The sequence below is a fragment of the Gavia stellata genome, chromosome 27 (assembly GCF_030936135.1).
Source record: "Gavia stellata isolate bGavSte3 chromosome 27, bGavSte3.hap2, whole genome shotgun sequence".
Classification (NCBI taxonomy): domain Eukaryota; kingdom Metazoa; phylum Chordata; class Aves; order Gaviiformes; family Gaviidae; genus Gavia; species Gavia stellata.
Genome location: NC_082620.1, coordinates 4,415,594 through 4,443,275, shown reverse-complemented (window position 1 = coordinate 4,443,275; position 27,682 = coordinate 4,415,594). Strand labels below are relative to the sequence as shown.

The following is a 27,682-nucleotide window of genomic DNA, read 5'->3' as shown; positions in this document are numbered from 1 at the left end:
AGAAGAGGAGGGTAGATATATGGGGATGGTAACCGTTTCATCCAGTTTTGAACTGCCATTGTATGCGTGCCAGAGCTTAACTGCAGTCTGCTAGACAGCTGCTAATGTTTTATACTTTTCCAGTATGAGGTGAGCTAGTTGAGTTTTACTGCTGGTAGTTAGCCATGTCTTATCCATGCTGGTGAGAGCACAGATACTTCCCATAATTTGTCCTTTCTAGCAGTGGCTAACTGCCAACAATTCTTTATTGTTTAAGTAGCGTAACCGTGGAAGTTTCACTCTCCATGGGAACGTATAATGAAATCTTAGGCTCTGAAGATGTGTAAGAATCACTCTGGCTGGGACTAAACCAGCGAGTGAAATAAAATCTATTTTAATATGTACAAAAGTCTCACTTCTAGTTTGGTTTGATCTCCTTAGCATTAACCAAATATTTCCAAATAAATATTCTGTTTATCCATCCAAATAAATAGAATACACCTTGGCTAATAGAAATAGAACTGGGGACATCTCTTGAAAAAGGGCCATGGCATTATTTGGTCCCTAAGCCAAAGCTTCGGAACACATTCTGAATCACAGAATCACTAAGGTTGGAAAAGACCTGTAAGATCAAGTCCAACCTAAAAAAAAAAAACAAAAAACAACAAAAAAACCCCACACCACACACCACCAACAAACCACAACACACCAAAAACCAACCCACCCAACACCACACAGCACCATGTCCATCAAGCTACATCCCACAATGCCACATCCACATGCTCCTTGAATACCTCCAAGGGAGGGTGACTCTACCACCTCCCTGGGCAGCCTATTCCAATGTTTCACTACTCTCTCAGTAAAAAACTTTTTCCTAATATCTAGCCTGAACCTCCCGAATCTTGGGATTCCTCCTGCAAGCATGCATTTACTGTGGAAAAAATATCTGGCGTTTAACCAGGCCTCGTTATTGTTACTCTCCACAAAGAGGAGAAGGTTATATGGACAGATTGCACGGAGAGAACTGCCTTTCAAACTTGCAGCATGTACTTGTGAAGCTTTGCTAGTGTTACTGCTTGGTTTATGGCTATAAAATTTTAGATGACAGTTTAAATCAACGTTAGTATACATTCCCGTGTGGGTCATTGTATTATGGAATGTTAATTTACCTCAGGTATAATAATCAGAAGGAAATAAATAATCAAAATTAGTAGTAAAGTTGTTTTGCATTCAAAATTCTCTAAAGTTAAATATATTCATGATGACACTTCGTAGCTTGCTTTGTTGTTTTCCCACACTTGAGTTCCTGATGGATAGATTTCTGCTATGATTTTTTCCCAGCACTTATTCTAATGTGTTATTGGATGACTGGAACCAGGCCTCTTCTGCGTTACGGACTGGTTTCCGTTGTAATCAGAATTGCTATTCAGATAACTCTGAGGGTTTTTCCCTCTCCTCCTCATCTTTTTTTTTTTTAATTATTTTTTCTGTTTTTTAGCTGATGAAGAAGCCCCAGATTATGGATCTGGTATTCGACAGTCTGGCACAGCTAAAATTTCATTTGACAATGAATATTTTGACAAGGTAAGAAGTCTTAAAATTGAGTTAGGTTTCTTTGAGTGCAATAGTTTGTGCTTCTAAATAAAGAATTAAGTAATGCGGGAGAAGAAGGGGATGGGAAAACCAGAAACTGCAGGAGTCTGTTACGTGCAACTTCACTTAATTTTTCAGAGTGATTTTTCTTCAGTTGCAATGACTCGGTCTGGACTGTCATTGGAAGAATTAAGAATTGTGGAAGGGCAAGGACAGAATTCGGAGGTTACCACTCCTCCAGAGGAGATCAACAGAATGAATGAGCTAGGTAAGCAAGAAATACGTAGTAATCTTGCAGAGCTTAAGGGAAATCTGGGACACTTTCAGTCAGTGATAGAAAGGGGTTCTGAGTGTCCTTCAAGTATATGATAGGTAGGGAGAGGTGTAACCGATGGGTTGCATATGATAGATGCTGGAGTTATTCATCTGAGGAACTGTGCAGAAAAACTGTTCCCAGGTATTTGGAGCTTTTGATTCTCAGCAAATAATTTGGGCTCAAAAGAAAAACAAAAAAAGTGTGATGGGGCTAAACTGTTGCCTGAAGGAATATTTTAAGGAAAGAAAGGAGGGGGAAAAAAAAAAAAGAAAAAAGTGAGTTGATGTGCGATGTTTGTTTCTCCCTAAGACTTGAAGTCAGCCACTTTGGATGGAAAGATGACTATGGAAGGATTCACTGAGGAAATTGGTGATCACTTGAAACTGGGTAGCGTGTTTACCTTCCGTGTGACAGTGCTACAGGCCAGCGGCATCCTTCCTGAATATGCAGATATTTTCTGCCAGTTCAAGTAAGAATCTGTCCTTATTTACATTAGGCAATGAATGGTTTGATAGAGAGTGCAAATAATTGTAGGCAATGGAGGGTCTGATTGAGAGCTTTTCAGATCGGTGGCAGTGTGGTATAGCAGAGAAAAACACCTTGCTGGTTACTGGAATTCCTGTTACAAGCAGTACCTGCTTTGTGTTAGCACAGTGTTAAAGGATAAAGTTTTGCAGAAAGGAATTAAGAATCAGAGTGGACTCTTAAGTTACTAGTTATAGATATCTTAAGTTTTTGCTTGATAATGGCTTTTAATGTGAAAAATTTTATATTAGATTGTACCTATGCTCAATTAGAATGAAAGCTATATGACCCTTGAGCAACTCAGTAGCTCTCAAGTGAAAGTGTTCTTTGGCTTAGTTTCTTAAGAAAGAGAATGAGAAATGGGAGTAATAAAGACACAAAACAACTACAGGAATTGTGGTCCCAAAAACTAGGGTATTCCCAGCTTTAGGCCATTGCTCAACTCCCTGTAAAGTTCTAGCAGAATAAATTTATGGGTTTCCTTTCAGTGTTGGGTTCACAGCACAGCAATCTTCACTAAACTGTTCTGTGGTGGTTTATTTTTGGTTCGGGTTTGTTTTTTTTTTTTTAAAGCTTTTTACATCGGCATGATGAAGCTTTCTCAACAGAACCTCTCAAAAACAACGGTCGAGGGACTCCCCTTGGGTTTTACCATGTTCAGAATGTAAGTAAAACTTTACATGAATAGTAAGTGCCTGTTTTAGCACTGGGAGTTGTGTGTATCCTTCTTGTTACTTGTTAAACTTAGGAGAGGTGTATGGGAAAGGGGGGCAAGGGGAATTAAGAATAGACAGTAGGAGGAGTGATCAGGTGAATGATGTAATTCCCCGATGGAGGACAAAATACAGAATGATGTGTGGCAGATTTAACTCTTCTGCTTCACCTCTACTTCCTCCCTTTGAATTCCCTGCTTCCTTTCCAGGATGTTCAATGAAAGCAGTCTAGAATTCAGGAAATAAAATATATGTGAATAGCAGTGCTCAGTGATCTCAGATGAACTGAGTAAATATATCTATTTTTATGAACTGTGTAATCCTTTGGTTGCATGTAGCTTTCTCTTCTCCTGCTTAAAATGCCTGATATTGAGGCTTTCATTTTCTCCTTTACCAGAGAGTAGAATTAATGCCTAAACCAAAAAGGAATGCAGTTGCTTTTACTGTGAATGGAGCTAAACTGTATGAAAAATACAGACTCCTAAAATTCACACTTAGAAGACTTCCTTTTTGTATGTCTCATTTTCTTCCCTTACTTTGCCTAATAGATTGCTGTGGAAGTGACAGAATCATTTGTGGAGTACATCAAAACAAAGCCTATTGTGTTTGAAGTCTTCGGACATTATCAGCAGCATCCTCTCCATCTGCAAGGACAGGATCTCAACAGGTATTGTTCACTATTCTGGCATTAAGGCTGTTTGTGATCATGCTCAGGTTACCTCTGCAGTTCAGGCAGTACTTTATCATATTCCTGAAATTATATAGCCACACCCTCAGGAGTAGGATTCCTGACTGAGGCAAGAGTGCTGGCAGAGGCCTGTTTACCCAGTGTGGTATGTTTTGTTAGTAAGTGATGGAATTGTTCTACCATCTCAAACATGGAAAGTTGTTTTCCCAACACAGCTGCATCCACCCTGCTGTGGTGGTAGAATATCGTACTCAGAACTTCAGTGGTGATCTCCGTGAGTTCTGGGTAAACCTTAACAGTGCTCCAGGATGCAGTGTTCCCTCAGGGCAGGTGGCCTGATGCATAAAGGTAGGATGACAAAAGAAGAAAGATGAGATTAGGGGGAAAACAAAAGGCTCTCAGCCTTTTGACTTACTAGTGTGGAAGGTGCTGAGCATTTGAATTTTTGGAATTGGAAAGGAATTGGATTTGGAAAGGACCCCTAGTCCTTGTCTTCATAGCTTAAGAGAAGAGGCTGTTGTCTGGCTTGCTTGCCCTGGTTAGCGCTCCTGCTGAAGGCAGCAGCTGCAAAGAGGAAGCACGTGCTGGTTTTCAGAGGAAATGCCAGCTGAGGCTTGTTCCTTTTCCTTAAGTTATTTTGGGAAATGCCTGTTACCTACTTAAATTTTCAGTGCAGAATGGGGGGTAGAGCAGCTGGAAATTGTAAATACATATTTTTTTTTTTTAATTGACAGTTAGGATAAATTAAATTAGAATAGAAAAAGGATATAGGTTAGTCTGAGAAGTGTGCTGAGTCCTCTAGTTTTCCTGACAGGTGACATGTACCTGCCTTCATGGGATGTGAGCATAGTTTTAGAGACTAAAATGGGTGAAAGGACTGCATGGAGTGTGTGTGTATACATACATACATACATACATGCATGCATGTGTCTGTATTTGTATATATTTTTTATGTTTAGCTGCCTCTATATTGGTAACTTTTCATTTCCCTTTAGCCCTCCACAGCCTTCCCGAAGATTCTTTCCTCCCCCTATGCCGCTCTCAAAGCCAGGTGAGAACAGTTCTCTAATTCTGTGCATCACATGTCTGCTACTGAAAATGAAGGTTGTAGTGTATTCCTAAGCTATTCAGGACACCAAGAAATCTAATGGAGTGAATGTTGCAAAGGGTATTGGATCTATCTGTGCTGGCTATCTTCCTTTTCACATGTTCTTTTCAACCTCCTCTTGCAGGAAGTGCTTCTTGTTTCATTAAAGGGTAGAATTTCATTCCTGAGGTGTTGACCATATTCCATGAGATCTGCCTATGGCTCTTTATGTGCTTACTGAGCACTTGACTGGAAATTTGCTTATTCATTAACAGCTTCATCTTTTTGCTCTGTAACATTCTTGTTTAGTGAGTCAGTCTTGTTGAAATGATCCTTGGTTTTCTTTGCTTAATTGTAATAATGCATGCTGAACTCTTTTGTGGTTTTTCTTTTCCATTTCACTTCTTAATTTCCTCCTTCTCTAGCTTTCTCTCACCTGCATATTTCTACCATCCTTCTTTTTTGTATGTGTTCCATTCCGTTTGCAGACCATGAAAGAAAAATTGAGTTGATTAGGTATCTTATGTCTGGCTATGTAAACGTGCATGTGCTGAACACGCTATCCGAGCATGCCAATGTGCTTGCATCCTCTGCTGTGGCTGCTTTCCAGGATGGAGCTGACCAGCTGCCACCTTTTCTCTTTCTGCCTGTTCCCAGTTGTCAGAGTGAGCGTGCTCCTAAACGAGATGGTTAGTAGCCAAACTTGATCTATGGTAGATGTAGAAGTAGTTCCAAAATGTGCTTCAGAATTCTTTTTTCCTTATCTTTATCACGTAGTATTCTTGGGACTAGAAACTGCCATGGTTGCGGTCATAGAAGGATGATGCTGTGCTTAAGTTTAGGGCTATTCTAGAGAAAACTATATATAGAGTCTATAAACTCCAGTGTGTCAGGTATCTCAGATTTTTCTGTCTCACTGGATTGATTCCCCAAAACTTCCTGGACCTCTGATTTTTTTTTTTCTTTTTTTGTGTGTGTGTGTTCTGTACATAGTTTTGTCATATTGAGACGAGAGATGCTGCATATGAAAAAGCAGCTAGCTGTAGATGAAACATTCCGCTGTGTTCTATATAGGTTTCCTTTTTGCTCATCTTCTTTTTTTGCCACTAATAGTGCTGTTCCTCACTTACATTTGTATTCTGTTTTATTAAAAAAAAAAAAGAAAAAAAAAAAGAAACAACAATGCTGGTTATTAATTGTGCCAGAGCAAGTTCTTGAGAACTTCTGGAACTGGCTTTCATGGTTAGTTAAATATGTCTGTCTGTTTTTCTCTCCTGGTGCTTTTGAGTTTCTCTGCTTAGCAGTAAACTTGAGTGACTTGTGTGTTTGATATTCCTCTTGCTATCAATGGAATTGAGTCCAGCTGTAATGAGTTCATGTGCAGCTACCTGATATGATGAGTGACTACCCTGATTAATGAATGGGAAGAGTAAATGATGACACTGAAGCTCTCTACCTAACACGATGGAGTTCTAGTACTGTAAATAACAGATTCTTGTAAAAGCTGTCCCTCCAAGTTAGCTGCTGTTTTAGCCAGAAAAGAAACAGAATTCACATTTTGTTTTTCAAAAGAGACTACACAGCCATACCTATAAGTACCTTTTCTTAACTGGGGACTGTTGTGCCCTTCCAGTGAGTGCATGGGAAATTCAGTCATGGTGGAAGCTGAAGGATACACAGAGGTGTGACGACAGGAGAAGCTAAAGAACACTTGAGCAAGGGAAGAATGGGGCTTGAGAGGCTAGAAGGGAGGATAATTATTTGGCTTAATAAAAGCAATGAGGTTAGTATGTAAAAGGAGAAAAAATGGAAAATCAGTTGCAGAGTTACAAAAATATCTGTCAGAGTACACAGGAACTAAGCTTTTATAATGTTTCCATTTACAAAAATGGAATGAGTAAACAAATAAAAAGTCATGTAATGATAGCTAAAAGGTGTGATGTAAGTATGCATGAAGGAATATCAGGTTATTGCTAGAATTTCAGTTGTCTCGCTATTTTTTTTAACATGGTTTATCTCTACATGTGTATGAAAGGAATTAGAGAGGATCTGGCAAGTAGTAATCACTAATACCAAAACAATAAGGAGCCCAGAAACTACTTTGGCAGGATTATAGCTCTGGAGTAAGTCTTGTTCAGCCTTTTTACATAGACATTGTACATATACATTCTCTTATATAAACTGGTACAAGAGATTAGCAATTTGTAACATGAAGAAGGGAAGACCAAAGTTTTAAGTTCTTGATTTTTTTTTTAATTCTTTTTTTTTCTTGTGAGGGGAAGGGGCAATGTACTTTATGGGTGCGTAATGTTGCCGATGAACAGACCTAAGCAATTCTAAATCACAAACTGTTAAGCCTTAAAGTAACCGATGCACATCTGAGGAAACTCCTTTTTCTGTGGATCTAGAGAGACTGTGTATTTTTACAAGCTTTTTGGATACACTTTTGTTTTGTTGCTTAACTGCGGGTTTGGTTTTTTTTTAATCTAGTAACTTAGATTTAAAAAACAATGCTTTGAGAAAAAGATGTGGTCTCCATATGTACATAGAATACATAGGATCACTGAAATGACATGTTTCTGTGAGCCCTAGGGTAAGCTTTACTTGTTCAGTGTTTGTAAACCATTCTTCTTTCTTTCTTTCTTTTTTTTTTTTCTTTAAGTGCCAGCTACAAAGCTAAATACTCTGAGCAAACCCAGCTTGGGCCAGAGTGTGAGCAAATACGATCTCCTTGTGTGGTTTGAGATCAGCGAATTGGAGCCAACAGGGGAGTAAGTCCCGTATTAATTTTTTTGTGTTTTAAGAACAGTGGTTTATGGGAGTTTGATCTTTTACCCTTTGTTCTGTTCAGACAAGGTTTATTATTGGGTGGTGGCCTGGATGGTTTGTAGTGATTGGGTGTAAATTCTGCTGGCATTCATTGTCCCCATTGGAAATGACTGAAGAGATAAAAGACATTCTTTCACGCTTGAAGTAATCTTTCCACTTTGAAAGCCCATGCACACCAGCTGAACAGGTGCTGGGAAAACTTATCCTATGGTAGGCCATGAGTTTAGATTCTTTGGGTCACTAGAGACGTTACGCTCCGGAAGTCATCTAGCAGGCCCTATTTTATGTTCACCTCTGCTACAGAGAAGGTTTTGCCCTGACAGGTCTTTAGGGATTATATTGAGAAGTGAGTTCCACAGAGTTTTCCAGAAGTCCTCGAAGTACCGTATAGGATACTTCTCTATTTCATTGATACTGTGGTCCAATAAAGAGTCCAGTCTGAGAGACAGCAGAAACACTTTTATTTCTTCAGATACTACGTGGAGACTTAACTGTTGGCAGCAGAATACAAAGTAAAGTTGCTGTGCTAGTATATCTTTCCTGCCTGTTGATTTCACTGTCTCACACAGGTATATTCCTGCTGTTGTGGACCACACCGGAGGCCTGCCCTGTCAGGGGACGTTCCTGCTTCACCAGGTACTAATGAAGGCTGTAGAACAGCAAGTTTCATCTCTGGGGGGTGGTTAGAATGCTAATGACTGGATTTTGCATCTTTCAGGTCTTCTTTCCCATACAGTTGTCTAATGATAGCTGTAGGGTCAGTCATCTTTCAGTCTGTACTTAGTCTGTTAGCTTTGGGCTATGAGGAGAATATGTTTGGCCCCTAGTATATTGCTGTTCCCTTTGCTTATCAGTCAGTATGCATCCCGCTCATGAAAGCCTTTTAAAAAGCAGGAACCTTTGGGACCAGATTTGTGCCTTCAGTGTTCTGTAACATCTCTACCAAGGACACAGAAGGATCATGTGGATTCAGCTTTCATTGGTTCTTTCTCACTGCATGTGGCTAGAAGACAGATCTACACAATGACCATGTCTCAGTGCATTTTAAATGCCTGTAGTTAATCACAAATGCTAATGTAATAATCCTTAATAATTTGTCTTTAGCTAGATTCTAAAGATAATCCTAGTTAAATATTGTTTATAGGTTTATGTTATGTTTCTTCTACGCTCAAATTCTCAGTTCCTTTTTGTAGAGTTTACCTGTGACTTGCATTTCCTCTTTTTCTTAAAATGATAGGAACAAATCTTATAGCTTAGGAATAATGGTCATATTCCAATAATTTTGTTTAAAAAAAAATAAATGTTACTCAGTTCTGGAGTGTCCTCATCAGTTACTTCCAGTTCAAACCAGGTAGTTCTAGCGTCTGAAATACCATTGCCAATTCAGACAAACATCTTTCAACTTCTTTTGAAACAGTTACGCACAAAGCACCTTCTTCCTGGATAGTTGTCATCTTCATTTGGAAGAGTGGAATCTGTTGAAACAAATACTTGGAGATTTTTTCTTTTTTAGACGTAGTGTTTTTCTATTCTACAATTTTACCTTCTTCCCAGATATTATGAAGTTTTATATTTTGGCTGGTAACAGATACATGTGACAAAGGAGGAGAATAGCTGCATGAGTAGTTGCTATTTTCTAGTAACTTCTCTTAGTATATACACTTTTTCTCTTGGTATACACGCTCTTGGTATATATGCTTTAATATAACATATAAGTATATAAGCACACATTACCCAAGTATTTGCTTGTTTTTGTGGTCAACTCTGATATATCCCAGGGACCATACATACCTTCCTTGAGAGTGTAGCAACAATTTCAGGACTACTTTAGGTTAAAAACCTCTGCCTTTGTGGACTGTGGAGGGAGAAGTGTAATTTCTGTTACATATGAGAATATAATGTTCCTCTTAAGTTAATTTTAGGGCCCTAAAACACATAGGTGTGTGTTCACAGTTACAGACTAATTTAAATGATTTTATTTGCTTCATTTTTGCAGTGTAAGTGCAAAATAGATGAGGGTAGTGTGCATACGCAGGAATACTTCACCAGTGTTTTGTTTTTGAACTCTACCAGGGGATCCAGCGTAGAATCACAGTCACCATCATCCATGAGAAGGGCAGTGAGTTGCACTGGAAAGATGTGCGAGAGCTGGTTGTTGGTGAGTATATTCTGTTTTGCCTGTTACTATGTAAGGAAGTACTGATGGTAGTTTCTCTTTGTATCAGATTCTGTCATCTTTATCAGTATTGGCTGTGAGAGGAGTATTTTGAAAAAGATCCAGAGGAAAAACTTAAGTTTTGCAACTTCCACTTACGGCTGCTTATTAATCACATAGTCTGAAATGATATTTGGGAAAACAGATTCCTTCTGTGTTTCATGTTTAGTTTTAATTGATTCCCCCTCCTACCCTTTTCAGGACGTATAAGAAATAAAGCAGAGGTAGATGAAGCTGCTGTGGATGCTATTCTGTCTTTGAATATTATCTCTGCAAAATACCTGAAGTCCTCCCACAGCTCCAATAGGTAAGTGAATGAAGCGAGCACTTAAGCAGGAATCTAAAATTTCTTTAACCTCGGGTATTGATTGGTAGGATGTTTGGAAAGCTGGGAATATTGCTAATTATTAAATGTAGAATTCCATGGGCAGAGGGCATACAGATAGAGAATGAGCATTACCATAAATTCTTGCTAAGGCTGAAGTCCATTGGTCTACATGGAGGATTTCTTGATAGTGCATTTGAATTACTTTCCATTTGTATGCACCATAAAGAGAGGATGGAAAGGAACAGCTTAAGGGAGTCTCAGAATTTAACCCAGAACTTTTAAACTGACATCAAGGTTTGTTGCTGGAATATGGCATTGAAGTACAAGGGCAATCTCAGGGGCTATATTTATGGGTGTGTACATGCCTATATTATTCCTGGAACAAGTATGTGACTATTTAAGCAACAGCCATGCTTTGTAAATTAAACTTCATAATTTGTGGATTTATACAGATGTATCACAAATTGACTCCAGTTCTAATAAGGGGGTGTCTGTCTGTTCCATGTATCTGCAGTCATTCGGGCAACAGCAGGGCCCCTGTCTGAGAGGTTTCTGGCTGTGTGTGTCTCCTCGTTAGGGTGCATTGCTGTAAAGATCAGTCAGACTCCGCATTGTTTTGCTTCAGTGTCTGCAACAAAGGGCAGTGAAGCAGAATGCTGCATTGCCGGCACAGCCTCTCCCTACTCTGACATCAGCCAAGTCACTTGACCACTCCGCAGCTCTGTTTAGCTGGTGCAAAGCAGGAATATCTCTGAGATTTAACTCTGAATGAGTGATTCCAGAGGGGAGGGGCTGTTCTGGAGCCCATCTCTGCTGCAGCTGCTGAATGCTGGAGGCGGAATCCTTCTAGGCTCTGAAATGGCTTCTTCCTTCTCCATTAGAGGCTTGGACTTTGAAACACCACTGCGATATTAAAGGTGGATTCAGGACACCGCTCCTACCAACTGAATGTCTTCCTGCCATCTAGTCTCTGTAACTGCACCCAGTGACAGGGTTTTAGCAGCTATTCTTTGCCTCCCACTGAGAAATGGGTGTTCTGCTTCTGGTGTATCTGGTGTATTTGAATTAATGGATCAGTATAGCTGGAACGTAAGGGGACTGTTGCTAGTTTCCAGTCTGATATTATTGGATTTGCAGTTGGAAAGCCCTATACTTTCTGTTCTCTAGCAATTTCCAGGAATTCCTGTATAGCTATTAGGTGGGCCACTTGGATGAACGATGAGTGTGAGTGAAGTGAAGCTCTTGACCATCTTTTACCAAAATGCCAAGATTTAACTTGTGGGATGAGTGCATGGCAGGGTGGTGGAGTGGGATTGAAGCCCTGGTAAGACATATGTCTTATGTTTGCTCATTGTCTACAGACGTGTTTTCTGGTTGGTGTTTTTTTGGCTTTTTTTTTTTTAAGTCCACTTGTTCTGTTCCTCTCAGCTGTTGCTTTTCTGTTCTGCTTTTGGCTGCACTAACTGAAGCTCTTTCTATGTTTTTACAGGCTCTTTCTTGATAAGGATATGCCTAGGTATTTTCTGTTTGCTTCCTTTATACATAAAGATTCTTGAAAATAGAATGCTTTATGTCCCATTTGTATTGCTGCCACTTCCCTTTTAGCTTTTACTGAATTCTGTTAGCATGCCTCTTAGCTCTTCCAGAAGTAGTATACCTCCTCCTGCTTTGTGTCAGGGGTTTATTCAGGTACAATTCAGTGGGGGACTTGTGAAGGTAAACTTTCTTCACATGTGAGAGAGAGCTTCCTTCGTTCAGCCTTTCTGATTCTCAAAATGTGCCATCAGAATATAGTCCCTCTTTGTTGTCCTTGCTATTTTCTTCCTTGTTCTGTATCAAAGAACTGCAGTTGGAATTTCTTACTGTTCCTGACTCTGTAATGCTTGCCACGTATGAAGTACCAAGTCAAGGACTGAATGATTAGGTTACTTGAAATTCCAGCTCAGAATTGCACTGAACAAAAAGCAGTGGCTGCCATGTGACTGGCCTTCAACCTCTGTTCTTAGGTTGGATTTGCATCTGAAAGTTAACCATGTGGTTGCTACCTCTTAGTTTACCAGTTGGCAGAGAAGCGAGACATGTAGTAGCTGCTCAGTCTGGATTCCTCTTTCACCTTCCAGGCTGGATCACAGCCAAGCATGCTGGCTGCGCAGTCTGGGACAATTTGCATTCTGCTTTCTGTGTTCTGCCTCTTTGAAAAAGAGAAGACTTAAGTCTTCAGTGCTGTCAATTCACCGCCTTTCACTAATGCTAAAATGCACTTAAAAATCAGTTCTAACTATACATTGGTGCCTTTAACCTGTTTTTTCCTGTTTTCCATGCTTTTCTTGTTCCGTGCTCCATTTTCCTCCTTGCGCTGTTGGCTATGCTGAAAGATGTCTGCTCACTTATGGTTTTTGTCTCCCTTTATAACTATTCTAGCAAGTTCTGATTTGGACAGGCAAGACTGTGTATATTTAACTTCCTGGCTAGAAAAAATCCGGTAGAGTAACTGTCTCGAAGCTCTGTTTGACTTCAATTTGGTGTTCATCCAAAGATCATCATTTTGCTAAAGAGGAGCATTTAGTTCTGCGCTGATGAACATTTACACCTGTGTGCTCTCTTCATGATGAGAAGTCGTGTTTGGCAAATGGTGCAGAGCTGATTCGGGGGCTAGGTACGCTGGCTTTCCCATCTGTGGAGAACCAGGTTTTACTACTTTTCCTTCCACCCAGATAGTAGATCTGGAGCTTGCTAAAGGTTTAAAAAAAGTGCTCTCTTAACTAAGACATGATGAAAAATTAAAACATAGGGACTCGACACAGATTTGTAAAGGGTTAGAGGACAACCTGTGTTGTTTGCCTAATCTTAACTCAAGCAAGGATTATTACATTACAGTGCTTTTAAAGTTACCGATTACTTAGCCTTTAGAATATGTTTCTCTGTAGCATTTTTAATAGAAGCAAGACATTTAGAAGTCATTCCTTAAGTATGCAACTTCAAATGCAAACAGTATTTAGCAATATTCTCAAATTATATTACTTGACTGCACAGTTCATGGTGTCTCGATGTATTAGCTTGGAATTGTGTAATAGGTATCAAGAAAAGGGAATTCTTGGGAACTCTGAGATCAGAACTCTGTTTCTGATATGCCTGCTCTTAGGCTGTTTCATGTTGTTTCTTTTGTTTTGTTTTGTTTTTTGTTATTTCTTCCTTCCACCCCCACCTTGCTTTTTGTCATTTGTCTTCGGTTTCGTTTTCTATTTTTCCGAGTTGGCCTTTGGCATTAGTACAGAAGCTCTTTAGAGATATATATTATTTTTTTAAAACAAGTTATATGAAGCACTTTCTTGCTTTTAATACCACATCATTTGGACTGGAAATGGGATGGAAAACCTCAACAGCAAGGGGATTTGGGAGGGAAATTATATGGAGGTGATGAAGAAGTAATACCTTCTTTTTCTGTTACCAGTGTAGACAAGCGTGCTGTATTCCTGAATAAGGGTATAGGATTTCTTTCCAAAGGAACCTACATGAAGTCAATCTTTACCTGTGAGAAAGGAAGAAAGCTCATTTCCCTAAGCCCCTGTTAGGAGAGAGTGTAATGGTCAGTCTAGATCTGATGATTTAGCTGTCGGGTGTATGATGCTGTCTCTCACTTTTTACTCGAACAGATGAACTTTCCTGATTGCTGGGGTAGAACTGTGGGGAGCCTTCAGCTCCTTTCTTTCCATGTACCGAATTGAAGAAACTTCTTAAAAAGTTTGTGTTAGATCTGCAAGCTTTTAGTTGAAGCTGATAGGGACACAGAAAGAAATCTTTATCACTTGACTATAGGCCCTATCCCTACCTATCAATCATTCTCATTTGCTGTCAGAAGCTGCTGGTTTTATAAGACTAAGTAGTAGAGGGATCTCTTCTGTTGCTATTTGTTAGTCCTAAAATATGGTATAGAATGACTGTTGCTGATAAAAAAGAATCTTCCCATGCTCTTTAGAGGTCCCGCTGGGCTGAATTGCACCTGAAGCAACAGAGAGGAATTCTGTCTGTTTAGAAACACAGTTCTTTAGTGCTGACTTCCCTGTAGTGTTATGACAGCTTTTGTTCTCTTCTGTATTCCCTCTTTCTCTCTCAGATGAGTCTTTTTCATAACAGGTAATGAGCTCTTATGCCACACTATTTGAGGTAGAAGTAAGTGATCTTGGGAAAGAAGAGATGGTCTTTGCTTCAAGTATTTACTACCTAGGCCACTGAGAGTCGTAGTGGATTATGTCAAGGAAGAGATGCTTTACACTGGCCGATGAGAGGGATGCAGAGGAACTCTTACTATTGAGCTTTTACTGTTCTTTTTTCCAGGACTTTCTATCGGTTTGAAGCGGTTTGGGATAGCTCCTTGCATAACTCCCTTCTCCTCAATCGAGTGACACCATATGGAGAGAAGATATATATGACCCTTTCTGCTTACCTGGAGGTTAGAGACCTATGCCTTTTGAGACAACAGACTGTGTGTACCTGAAATAAATACTTACTGGACGAAATTATTTTGAATCCTGAAGCCAGTGAAAGTCTTTATTCATTCTTCTGAGAACAGGGTGGAAAAATTTATTCACAGTTAACATCTTGATGTCAAGGTGTTACTGCCTTGCAACAAATGTGAAGTGAAACTGGTGATCTCCTTACCTTTCTGTGCCTCATTTTATCTATCTTTGTATCTGAAAATGCATTGAAATCAGTGAATGTTGCTATGTAAGTACTACTAGTGTTACAAACACTGGCCTAGCTCTTGGTTTTGTGTGCAACACACTGTTGTTTTGTGTAGTAAAATTATTTCGCCCACAAGATGCATCAAGAAATTTGACAGTTCTCTTTCACAGAACGTATGAAAACCCTTTACCAAAGACCCAAACAAGAACAAATTTCAAAAAGCTATCCCACTAAAAGACGGAAGCAGTATAACTTGGCATAGTTGTCTGCAGCCACTCATTCATTACTGTTTTTTCTCTTAGCTTGACCACTGCATTCAGCCTGCCGTTATAACAAAGGATGTTTGTATGGTCTTTTACTCACGAGATGCCAAGATCTCCCCACCACGATCACTACGCAATCTCTTTGGCAGTGGTTACTCCAAATCTCCAGATTCGTAAGTTCAGTTATTAATTTTGCTATTGATGTTTTATGTCAGCGTATGCTTTTTTTCTTGGAGGCCATGGGGAGAATGTAGCTTAGTTTTTTATTTCTTCCTTGAAAGTCTACCTAGTTATAGTTCTCCAGTCTAGTTTTGAACATTCTTTCTTGCATTTATTTCAGTGAAACTCTGATGGCTTCTCTCTTTACTGACCCCTTTTCCAGCCTTCTGACTGAACAGTTGGAAAGAGAGATCCATTTTTCAAGCTTGCACATAGATGACCCTGACCCTGACCTGGAATTTACTGCAGCAGCTGCTCTCTGAGTCTAATGGGGGGTGGGAGGGAACATGGGGGAAACGCCATTTTTTAGAGATCTTGCAGTCTGTCCTGGCTATTTTAAGTCAAGATTAGAATTCAGATGCAGTTCTAACTAACAACTATACTCAGATTTCTAATTTGGGGACCACTCAACTAAAGCTAATGCACTTTATTCCTGAAGATAATAGTGTTTTTTTTTTCCCCTCTGGCTCCTTGTGAACAGCAATCGGGTAACTGGGATCTATGAACTAAGTTTATGCAAAATGGCAGACACAGGAAGTCCAGGTAAGCAGTGGCTGGGTGTTCAAGCGATAAAGATGCTGTAAACTGAAATATTGCAGAAAATTTCATACACAGAACAGAGTAAACACTTCTGTCCTGATAGGAAGCAGTTCATAGGAGCAACGTGTGTTTCATAGGAGCAATGGAACATTGCTATTCCATAAAAAACTTATGCAGGCTTTTACTTTTGACTTGGGTCTGTGTTTACCATTGGTGAACCAAGGATTCACTGAAAACTTTACATTTTCTGACATGGGTATATCAGGAAACTGGGCATTTACCTGGATCATAGACTTAGGGGGCATAATACATGGCTCATGACTAACATAGCTGAGACTTCGTTTTGCAGCAATAGGGTTTTGTCTTGGTCTTTTGAAAATACTACTGATACCTGATGCAAGCTTGATAACTTGGAAGGAATGTAGTTCACGTAGTATCAGTATATTATTTCCTCTAAGACCTAGCAATTGAAGTTCTTGTGTTGAATTAGACTGAACAGGAGTTTGCATTATATCGTGGTCAATAGCAAATAGCTGAATGAAGCAAGAAAGCTGGGCTAAATCAAATCTCTTGGGGAGGTGTGATTGCTGTTAATGAAATCATTGCCATGTATGTTTCCAGCCAAACAGCAGAAGTGCTGGTTCTTTGCAGATTGCTAATTGGTAAGTGTTTCTTAGTGGCATCCCTCTGGCTATGTTTTTAACATGTCTTAACGTTGTTGTTTACTGCTCAGGAATGCAGAGGAGGAGGAGGAAAGTCCTGGATACATCCGTGGCATATGTGCGAGGAGAAGAGAACCTGGCAGGTTGGAGGCCCAGGGGTGACAGCCTCATTCTAGAGCATCAGTGGGAATTGGAGAAACTGGAGCTGCTGCATGAGGTGAGGAAAGAGATAGGGGAAGTGAAAGAAAAAGCATGACCGTACCTTTGAATTTGCCTTTAGTCTACCCACTGCGAGACCTTCTGAGCTGAACAGGTTCCCAAATGGGAGGTTGTTCTCAAAGTCAAGATTTAAATAATTTTTCCAACAGAGAAGATAGAAAGTGTGTGGCTGGCTGCTGAGTAGAATCTTCAGCTCAGAATCTCAGGGTATTCAACAAAGGCAGATTCAACTTCTAGTGCCATTGTAGACTCCCCTCCCTGGGGAAAATGTTTACTGGTATGAATCTTAAAAGAATGCATAAGAATTCAGTGCCTGTAAAATAGGCAACATCCTGGAGCAGATGATACTGATTTCTTTTCGTACTAGGTGGAAAAAACCCGACATTTCCTTCTGCTTCGTGAAAAGCTTGGTGACAGCATCCCTAAGTCCCTGAGTGACTCATTGTCTCCCAGTCTGAGCAGTGGAACCCTCAGTACCTCCACCAGCATTTCCTCACAAATTTCGACTACAACATTTGAGAGTGCTGTGACGCCCAGTGAGAGCAGTGGCTATGACTCAGCAGATATAGAGAGCCTGGTGGATCGGGAGAAAGAGCTGGCCACCAAGGTATAACATGAGAAAAGCATCATGGGTCTAAATTGAGGTGCCAAAGATGATTAAAGATTAATGATGAGCTTCTCGGATAGCAGGGTGAATATCCAGTATTGTGTGAGTTCCATTTTAATATGCTCTATAGTGAAATGATCCATTCTCACCAGCCAATGCTGGTGGCTAGCTTTGTGCTATGGCTGTACCTCATTCCCCTTCATTAGTTCTGTAAATGAAACTTTGTAATTTTATCAAGGGAAGTGATTATTCCCCTCTTCTTCTGGGATTATTTCACAGCAGTTTAGAATTTGTTTAGTTTTTCATGAACTGCCAAGTGTGTCTTGGCAAATTGCCTCTTGTGTTCAAATTTCTCTGAAAATCTAAACGTAAAATTATTTTTTGTCTTAGTGTCTGCAGCTTCTTACTCACACTTTCAATCGGGAATTTAACCAGGTGTACAACAGCATCAGTGATTGTAAGGTAAATGTTTCATGCAATACAATACACTATATTTGTAGTACAATAGCAATATATTTGTAGTTTGTGGAATCTGATACTATGAAGAGACAAAACACTTCACATTAATTTACTTTATTTTCAGTCTGTTGGAAGCATTTGGCTATTCAGCATCAGGTTCCAAAGACTATTGCAGGAATTAGAAATGGTGTGAGCTTGGACTATAGTATAGCTTCTAGTTTATTAGCAGACTGGCAGTGCTCTTACTATCTTTCCCTACATACACTTTCCCTATGTAAAAGGATAAATTGGCTCTTTTAAAAATTCTGACTATAGGCACAGGGGACACAGAGTTGCAATATTCTTTTGAGGAAGTCAGGGTGTGAATAATCAGAAATGTAGGACATTAATAACAAGCTGTGTCTACAGAAGTGCCATTGTATTTTCACCCTCAGATGGGTTTATGATGGTTGTGTGCAAAAATTTGACTACTGAGTAGGGAAATGGCTGATAGAATACCCTCCTATTACCTGAGTCTCCCGCATGCTGAATGCCATGTTCTAGCCAGGACTGAACACTAGCTACAAAAAAACCTCCTCTGTAATGTTTTGCCTGTTTTTGTCCTTGAAGTTGTCAGATATTTCTCCCATTGGGCGGGACCCATCAGTGTCGAGTTTCAGCAGTGCTACCCTCACACCTTCATCTACCTGCCCTTCTCTGGTGGATTCAAGATGCAATTCAATTGATCAGAAGTAAGTATAGGGTATTAATAGGAAAACATTACTTCTCAGTGCTTCACAAATCTGTCTTTGCTATGTTTTCTGATTTCCACCCACCCCCCCCCCCCCCGGCTTTCTTCCTTTTCCCTACTTTCAGATATTTCTCTGTACAGCCCCCTTGCCTTATCTTCTCCAATCACTCTGCACAATTATTTTTCCCCATTTTGTTCTTTTGAAGTGGTTTTTTTTTGTGCTGAAAGAACAGTCAGATGCTTGTCGTTCCAGTGACCAGTGCATCTTCAGTGTGTAGAGTTCACAATTTTTTTTTTCAGAGGTCTATTAAAAAAGACCTGCTAACAACAACCCAGAATAAACCAGTTTGGCTGGTAATCTCTGTTTATCTTTCTCTGTTATATCTATAAAAGATATTTTTGATGAAATTGGGAATAACTACTTAGTGAAAGACGTAATTTGTACCTTCTCAGTTTAACATCCCTGAGAGGAGCAGCGCTTGATGAAGTAGTACATTTTACACCAAACCATAGTAAGACATATGTCTGTATTGTGACTGTGTTTGGCAAGAGAAATGAGGGAGAAGTGGTAGGGAAACAACTTACCAGCAGTTGTAAGTTTTATTCCACAGATTTCAAGGGAAATGCTATTTGGTATTGTACAAAAGGATCCCAATGTCACACAAAAAATCTGGACTGGAGGATGAAACTTGTAAGACAGGCTAGGCTGTAGATGCACTTTAAATTCCATTGTCACATTCAGTTGGTTTGTGATTTATTTTTCTTTCTCCGCTTGTTTTTAAAGGACACCAGAAGCAAATTCTCGTGCCTCCAGTCCCTGTCATGAGGTGGAACAGTTCCAGCTAATTCCTGCAGTAGAAACGTCCTATCTTGCCAGAGCTGGAAAGAATGAATTCCTAAACCTCGTTCCTGATATTGAGGAAATCAGACCAGGGTAAGTTTTCTGTTGTCGTGTGATAATGGCTTCCTTAGGGCTGTCACAAGGGCTTTCTGAGATTGTAGTTTCTTTGCCCCATTTGAAGAAGGTAAATGACACAGGTGATAGCAGAACTGCAGAGTCCTGTATGATGGAGGCAGGATTGATGAAGGTCATGTTGATATTTGATCTCTACAGCATTCATTCCCTGCATCTATTTAATGAACAGGATTTCCAGTGACTTAAATGTAATGTCTGTTATCATGAAAACCATGGCTGAAGTTCGCTGAAGTAGAGATCTTTGTGGGTCCTTCTTTCTGTCAGACTTTAGCATAGATGTTGAAGACAAAATTCAGGTTGCTATAGAAGAGCTTTTTCATAATACTGTTGTGGACAAAATGTATTAAGGACCAAGTGTCTTACACAGTGTTTTGCAGTTAATAGGGATACTCAGTAGGTGCCTTATTCAGGGGAAAATGTATTCCTGTTTATCTGTGGGTTTGTTTTGGTTTGGTGTTTTTTCCAGCTCTGTGGTCTCAAAGAAAGGATACCTCCACTTCAAGGAGCCACTCTCCAGCTCCTGGGCCAAGCACTTTGTGGTGGTTCGCCGTCCCTATGTTTTTATTTACAACAGTGACAAAGATCCTGTAGAAAGAGGAATCATAAACTTATCCACAGCTCAGGTGGAATACAGTGAGGATCAACAGGCAATGGTGAAGGTCAGTCTGAGAGCTATTATTTACCCATAGAGCAGGAACATTACAGGTAGTAGTGCATCCATACCATCCTGTGTGTCATCTCTGGTCCCAGGAAAACGCATCTGTGTCTTGGAGAATGTCTGGCATCTGATGATTCTGCCTACAAAGTTCCCAGTTTGTTCAGGGTTTCTTATGTTTTGGAAACAATTGTACAAGAGACTGAAACGGACTGCTGTTATGCATCGTATTTGCTTTTATGAGCATGTGTTGGTACCATCACCCTGTGTGTTTGGTTTTTGTTATTTTGTTTGTGTGGTGTTTTGGGGTTGTGTGTTTTGTTTGTTTGTTTAAAAAAACCCAACAAAACAACACAAACATCCTGCAAGTAATCAAATTAACTTTACCGGTCCATCTCAGCAGCTCTTAAAGTCCACACTTATCAGTTAAAGCTATATTTTGTAGAAGATGTCCCATTTGACTGACTAACAATAACCTGGAAATAACCAGTGAAACTTGAATGAAAGACCTTAGGTCTTGTGGTTTTTTTGGAATGTGACGTAGCAAACTCTTCCTCACAGAGGAAGTGTGCATCAGTTTCTGTGCTTGTCAACTGCAGTATTCTAAATTGTCCTTAATATTCCAGACACCCAACACATTTGGCGTATGCACAAAGCATCGTGGGGTCCTGCTCCAGGCCATCAATGACAAAGACATGAATGACTGGTTATATGCCTTCAATCCACTTCTTGCGGGCACAATACGGTAAGAGGCAGTTCTGGGCAGACAGTGCTGCAAAGCATGAAGATAGTGAGATAGTCATAAGCAAGTAGGCAGATAGTTCCTCACAGAATTTAATCTTGTTCTGAAGAATTTGACAAGATAGGTGAACTGAAGGAGGGAGGAGCGTGGCAACAAAAAAACCAACCAAACAAACAAAAAGTCAAACAAGCCCTGTATTTCAGGAAATGCAGTGGCTGTTGCTTTGGCTTGTGACATTTTTAACAGGTGTATCCAGTTTGGATAGGTGTGGTATGCTTCATGCAATACTACATTTGGAGGCCACAAAATGGTTTCATTGTATAGCTCTTTTACAAATTTATAAAGCTTCTTACTGCCTCTGTGCAGGCAGGTCTGGACTGCCTTTTCATTCTCTTGATTGTGAGCTAAAGCAGAAATTCTCCTTTCCTTCTCTTTTTTGAACTTCTCTAGAAGCCTTCCCTTTAACACAGGTCACAGACACCCCCTGCTTGCTGGAGAGATCTTACGGTAGCTCTTCCTTTCAGTAAAAAAATAATAATTAAAAACTAAGCTATTACTGTAGAGCATCAAATAATTTATTAACAGGGCAGTCCTTAAAAGAACCTGTCTTCCTTTGAAGGAGCACAGCAGAAGAGTGAGAAGCCATTCTTATTACAGCCCTTGATAAGTTTTACTTTTTAAACATGTGGACTAAACTAGGATTATATGAAAGGATTTAAAAAAAAGGTGGACAAACTGTGGGGAGGGAAGAAAAAGTAATTTCTGGAATTGAACAAATATTTTTTTTTTTTTCCTTGCGCAGGTCAAAACTGGCTCGAAGACGCACGGGCCAGCTGAAGTACTGAGTCCATGTAATGTTCTCATCTGTTCTCCCTAACTCACCTTCTGATAGATAGTTACCTCTCATTTTCTCTTTGTGATTCTTGACAGTTTCTCTTGTATGTAATCCTGTGGCTTAACATCCCCTACCTTCCCAACTCCTTCAGCACATTTTCTAGGTATTCTAACCCTACTTTGTTTCTTTTCACTTGTACCGAGAATCGTTCTAGTAGCATGTGGCCAAACAAAAAGAGAAAGGAAAAAAAAATCAAAAAAAATGAGTGATTATGCACGACTCTAAAAAGAAAAAAAAAAAGTTATTTATTTTTTCTTATAACCATTGTTTTCCCATTCCAACTGACCTTTTGGTGTCCGTCCCACTGTCCATTGTTGTCTGTCTAGACTGCTGCAGGTTTTTCATTCAATTTGTGACTTGGCAGTAGTCATTGGTTCCCTCAGGGCAAAGTTCTAATGCCGGGGAAAGATAAATTCTTCTATATAGACATTACCCAGCCAGGAACTGCAGTAGCTCCTCAGGCTTTCTGGATCCAGCCACTAATTTAAACTCTGTTGAAAGCTAATATTGGACAAATCTATCTGGGTAGACTGGATTTTGGACTTGGTGCAAGTTTTTGAGTTTCCAGGGTCCATCAGGCTAAGGCACGAGCTGGAAAAAGGTAGGGAACAAACCAAGAGGAGCTGGCTAGAATAATCTGCCTTTAAACTCTTGCTGTGGGCTTGCAGGTGAACAGTGCTCGGCTTTAACTCTTTCCCAGAACACTAACACTCACTCCTCTGCCTCTGAACTGAGCTGAGGAGATGAAACTTGTGCTGGTGTGAGGAAAAATAAACCACATCGCTGAAATATTAAATATAATCCCTAAAGTTTTAGATGCTCAGCCTCGTATTTGGCAGATGGAGAGTGTTAAGCAGAAACCGAGCAGTGTGGTTGTTCCCCGGAGCGCTTTCAGGAGATCACCAGGGGAGGGCAGTATCTCCTCTTTCTGCTTCTAGTCCTGACTTCTGAGTTCCTGTAGCACCAGTTCTCACCTCTCCAGAACAGCTTACGGTTGTCATTGGTATGTTAGGATAGACTGCTTTATGGCATCATTCTGAAAGGCCTGCCTTATGCATGCATCCCTTATCTGGAATAGTCAGATGACATCCCATCTGTTCATGGGGAAAGCATCCTCTGTCTACAAAATACTTTCTAGACCTAGCACTTGCAGTATTCTCCAGGGAACAGCAGGACACTTTCAGTTCCTTTTGGAATAACTGTTGAATGTCTTCTAATTTCCCTGCTACAGTTTTTATCAGTTAAAACCCCCTAGTTAGTTTTAACTTCAGAATTAATCCTTCCTGGAGGATGGATCAAGTGGACTCTGGTCCTGGTCAGTGGGGTGTAATAATTGGCAGCTTGGAGATCAGCTGGGTGGTGTTAGTTCTAGACCTACAATGTAAGTTCTCCCTGTGGCCAAAGTGTTGGTCCTTGCCCCAAGAAAGGAAAGCAGAATGAATTCCCTTTCTGCGAAGTGAACTCATCTTTCTTTTCTGTTTTCAGGGAGATTGGGGAGGGGGTGTTCGTTTTCTTTTGCTATGTCTCAGACTGCTGTGCTATACTTTCTTGACATACATTGGGCACTGATAGGGTTAGCTGTGATCCTGGGGAATGTACAGGAATTTCATCCCAAGGTTCCGACCTCTCAAAGGAGACTTAAAAAGGGTTTTGTTCCACTATTACAGTAGGCACTTCTGGGCACACTCCAGCTCAAGAAGGTCATTTTGATTCAACTCACTCATCAGCAGGTCATGCCATGCATTGGAAATTCTGTGGTAAAAAGCATATGTGGGACTGGCATCAGTTGAGCAATTTTTTAGCTTTATGGCATTTTCATTCTTCAGTAAAGTGCAATGCATAATGAGATGTCCTAAAAGCATGGTTGGCAAAGGAGCAGGGAGATGGAGTCTGATGCTTGCTAGGACATATCTTTATATATTTCGAGATAGTACTAAAGCTAAATCATGTGCTCATGCTATCTCCTATGGTCCTCAGATTTATTTCAGAACTGGAAGCCAGAGTGAGGGAGCATCCTGGAGACCCAGGAGCATAATAGTGATGGGTTTGGGTTTTTTCTTCTGGTTTTGTCTTGTTTAATTGTGTGTGACTCTTAATACAGTGATCATATTCCTTTGTTATGCAATGGATGATAATGCACTTCCAGTGTGTGGGTAAGACAGACTACTAGTGCTGCAAGAGGGCTCCCCAAGCTGGAGCTAAGCCGATTTCAAGAATTAGGTTAATTTTAAGCACTAAGTTGTTGTTGCCATTACCACCTTTTATAATGAAAGTAGAACCAGTTTGAGGAGGGGTAGTGATAGGTGGTATTTTGTGACACACTGTGAGAGCATTTTAATTTTTCTTTTTCTGTTTTAACTAGAAGAAAACTAGTTTGCTAAGTCTTTGCTTTGGATAAGCCAGAAAATTAACTAAGGGGATATAGGCATTGCATAGAAACATGATTAAGGGATCTTACTTTAAAAGCAGGAAGAGACAGATGCTTATTTTGTACAGAGCTGGAAATGTTACAGCGTTGTGTAAAGGTTACTCTTGTATCTAAAGACTCCAAGCAGCTTCTGATGACTTGATGTCTATGTGGATAACAGATCATCGGAAGAGCAAAAACCTATTTTTAAGCATCACTATCTCTTAAAGCTGCATAATCTGTGACAAAATAGATTCTTGTTGTGTGGAGTTCAAATGGGCATTACTATTTTCAGGTCTGACATAAAGGCATACAGTTAACGGTTTTTCACCAATTATTGAAGTCTGGTTTGAGACATCAGTTTCCCCACTTAAAACTGGACTGAAATCAATTCAAGTTTTCTTAAAAAGGATAACAAAGCAAAAAAAAAATGTGGATTTCCATTCACTTTAAAGCTTTTTTTGATCTAGCCCAGCATGTTAGAAAATTTGTTTTAGAAACAGTGCAAGAAGGGAAAAATGTGCTAAGCTGCCTTCTCTGGACATTTAAAAACCCAGTCTTGGTTACCTACTGCGTGTGTGAGTCCTGGAGTCAGACAGCTCTTGGGACTCGGCCACTGTGGACGAGGCATCATGCTGTGGGCCTGCCAGCCCATTGAGCATAAGCACTGGTAGTAAACTTGATAGGCATTTCTTGGAGAGAATGAGCGTGAAACTCTGCTGCAGTTTGAGTTTCTTATGTTCCTCACTAAAAGGAAGGAGAAAATTATCTTGTCCATTGAAAACCATGTTGTTGGTGTTGGAGCTTCCTGGATGTTTCAAAACTAAACTAAACCTCCTATACTGTATTTTAGAAATGCACTTTAAGTACCTTTTTAAAGAAGATTCCTATATTCTGGATGCAGAAGGGAAGGGAATATTATTTCCAGACCACTGAGAAAGGGGTTTCTTGGTCAGTGTCTAATAGTCCTTATTACTGATTAGCAAGGTATTTCAAAGCAAAGACTTTACTTTTTGCTGCTTGTTATCTAATTTACAGGGATTTAATTTTATGTAATGTATTGTATATTTATACATCTGTAATTAATTGCACATTAGGTAAGAAAGAGGATTAGCTTTGGAATAACACCCATTGGTACTATACAATCAACTAATACTGCCTATGCATATGCATCTTTCTGGTACTCTTGCCCAGCCTTAGTTTGTGTTAGTTTATTCTGTCGTGGCTGTTTTTGTTGAAGATGCAGCTGTTAACCTGCTGCTTAAAGGAAGGATGCTAATGCTGCTCTGGAACGGTTTGCTGAATGTACTTCAAAATGGGTCTCTAACATGTGTGTGTTGCATCTCTCCATTGTGGTTAATAACCCCAATATGTGGTCTGAACTGTACTGTATGTAGCAGGAATGTATTAATTTTGTGCTTCCTTGTTTAAAAACATCAGCTGTTCAAGAACAGGATTGACTTTTTTTTGTTCAGAAGGCCATTTATGCGTTCTAAGCATTTGAAATCAAAACTAGTCCAACACTAACCAGATGGTTGTGTCCAGTGTTATTTGGAGCAGTTTTTAAATTTACAGGACCAGCTGTGTATTCAGAAAGCTGAGGGTATGGAGGTCATAAGTCTTCAGTTCTTAATGTTGCCAAGTTAATGGCCTGATCCTGAGCAGTACTGAACTACCTCTTGCTTGCCTTGAAACCCCGGGACTAGAAGCAGAGGGAGTCTTGAATGATCAGCTGCCCAGGATCAGGTCTTAATTTTCCACTCTGCTTGTTCGTACTTCACGTGCAGTTGATTAAGGTTCTTGAATTTGGACATTAGACATGCTGTTGCACTGAAACACTTTTTTTTTTAATTGCGGTCCCCATTTCCCTGTTTAATCTCTCTGTACACGAGGTATACAAAGTATATGCTGTATAAGTGGCCTTCTTGAACAAATCTCTTTGCAAACTGATTTCATCCCAGTGAAGGAGTGTATCAGCAACACTGTACATTAATTTCAGGTTTTCATTTTCTTATTTTATTTTGTAAATATATCCGATATTTGGAGCTTGAGTATACAAAATGTAAATATAGTTCATGTATTTGTACTAATTCTGATCCATTTGCTGTATAGCCTTAGGTGTGCAATGCAGATATCTAACTGTGTATGGTAACCTTGCACCACTGAATTGTTAGTGAACGAGGTGAAACAATAAAGGTACAACCAGTGCATTAGCAGATATAACGTGTGCTCCTTTTATTATGATTTATTTACGAGTATCTTTTATTGAAAACCTGTCCTGAACAAGCTTAGGCTTTTGTGAAAAGAAATTTGTCTCAGCTGTTCTTGAGAAAGATGAGAGGCCCTTCTTATCCTTCCTCGTCCTTTTCCCTTTGATGCAGCATTTCTACATAGTTTTTTGATGCTTTCGAAAGATTCTTTTGCTTGAAAGATAAAATAAGGTAGTCATAGTGCTACCAATACTAAACTTGCTTATCTGAGGGTGACCGTTAAAAATGACAGGAAGCATGTGAAGTCAAACCACGGAAACACAACAGCAAAGTGTAAGGCACCAGCTCTGCGGACAAAAATGTGTCAGGGAATCACTGTGAGTCGTTCTCATCTTGGTCTGAGAGTGGGAAGTTCTTTGTAGCTTTTAAAAGTCACGGTGAGGAAACTGGACAGGGCATTCCCAAAGCATTTAAGACACACAAAAATGGGCCACCACTTACACTTACGAGAGGTGTTTGACAGCAAAACAGCTGCGTGATGGCAAAATACTTTTATCAGACTGCTGGCTAGGTCTCTTATCTGAAAAATTATCATGGATGTCTTGCTTCTTGCTGCTGTTGCAGAGTCCTTATTTTCTTTCAGTTAGGCACTTGAGTAACCTGTTGACTTGTTCTGGTTGCTCTTCTGCCGGCTGATGTACTTCAGAGAAGCCGCTAGCTGTTTTACTGCTTTCAGGTTCACGCGCTCTCAATGCCCAAAAATAAGGTGGACCCGAAGTTTGATGTCTTCGTGTTTAGCGTATACCTTTAATAGCAAGTAAACACGCTTGAAATGATGCATCTGACTGTCTCGGAGCAAAGGTACGAAACTAGCCTTCTTCTCTTAAGCCTAATTGTAATCTCAATGCGGACAGATGGGCAGGTTTCCTAAGTCGCAGGTTTCCGAAGTCGTCTTTTCCCCGAACTCTGGGACACCTCAAGGCCCCACTGAGGGCTTTGGCTGCAGCTTAGGAGGACGTTTCAGCAGCTGCATTTAAGGCAACGGATTCTGCGTGATGAAAGGAGAGAAAAGACGAAAGGCAGCCCCCCCCCGGGCTGTCCCAGGGGCCCGTACTGCTGTGGCAGTAGGCAGAGCTGTGGCC

General features: G+C 40.0%; 1 protein-coding gene across 5 annotated transcripts in view; it reads left to right on the top strand.

Moving 5' to 3' along the window:
* Positions 1 to 26,527, top strand: part of KIF1B (kinesin family member 1B) — a 97,841-nt gene extending 71,314 nt beyond the window's left edge. For all 5 annotated transcript variants that reach the window (XM_059830119.1, XM_059830118.1, XM_059830117.1 and 2 more), the window contains 21 exons: positions 1,478 to 1,563; positions 1,711 to 1,840; positions 2,198 to 2,357; positions 2,987 to 3,077; positions 3,675 to 3,793; positions 4,810 to 4,865; positions 7,564 to 7,672; positions 8,300 to 8,366; positions 9,804 to 9,888; positions 10,147 to 10,252; positions 14,609 to 14,723; positions 15,259 to 15,392; positions 15,920 to 15,981; positions 16,712 to 16,857; positions 17,227 to 17,466; positions 17,857 to 17,928; positions 18,535 to 18,656; positions 19,440 to 19,589; positions 20,098 to 20,290; positions 20,913 to 21,031; positions 21,831 to 26,527. In XM_059830119.1, coding sequence (XP_059686102.1) covers positions 1,478 to 1,563; positions 1,711 to 1,840; positions 2,198 to 2,357; positions 2,987 to 3,077; positions 3,675 to 3,793; positions 4,810 to 4,865; positions 7,564 to 7,672; positions 8,300 to 8,366; positions 9,804 to 9,888; positions 10,147 to 10,252; positions 14,609 to 14,723; positions 15,259 to 15,392; positions 15,920 to 15,981; positions 16,712 to 16,857; positions 17,227 to 17,466; positions 17,857 to 17,928; positions 18,535 to 18,656; positions 19,440 to 19,589; positions 20,098 to 20,290; positions 20,913 to 21,031; positions 21,831 to 21,873 — 2,405 coding nt within the window. In that variant the 3' untranslated portion in view covers positions 21,874 to 26,527. The remainder of the gene's footprint in view (positions 1 to 1,477; positions 1,564 to 1,710; positions 1,841 to 2,197; positions 2,358 to 2,986; positions 3,078 to 3,674; positions 3,794 to 4,809; positions 4,866 to 7,563; positions 7,673 to 8,299; positions 8,367 to 9,803; positions 9,889 to 10,146; positions 10,253 to 14,608; positions 14,724 to 15,258; positions 15,393 to 15,919; positions 15,982 to 16,711; positions 16,858 to 17,226; positions 17,467 to 17,856; positions 17,929 to 18,534; positions 18,657 to 19,439; positions 19,590 to 20,097; positions 20,291 to 20,912; positions 21,032 to 21,830) is intronic.
* Positions 26,528 to 27,682: the final 1,155 nt, after the last annotated feature.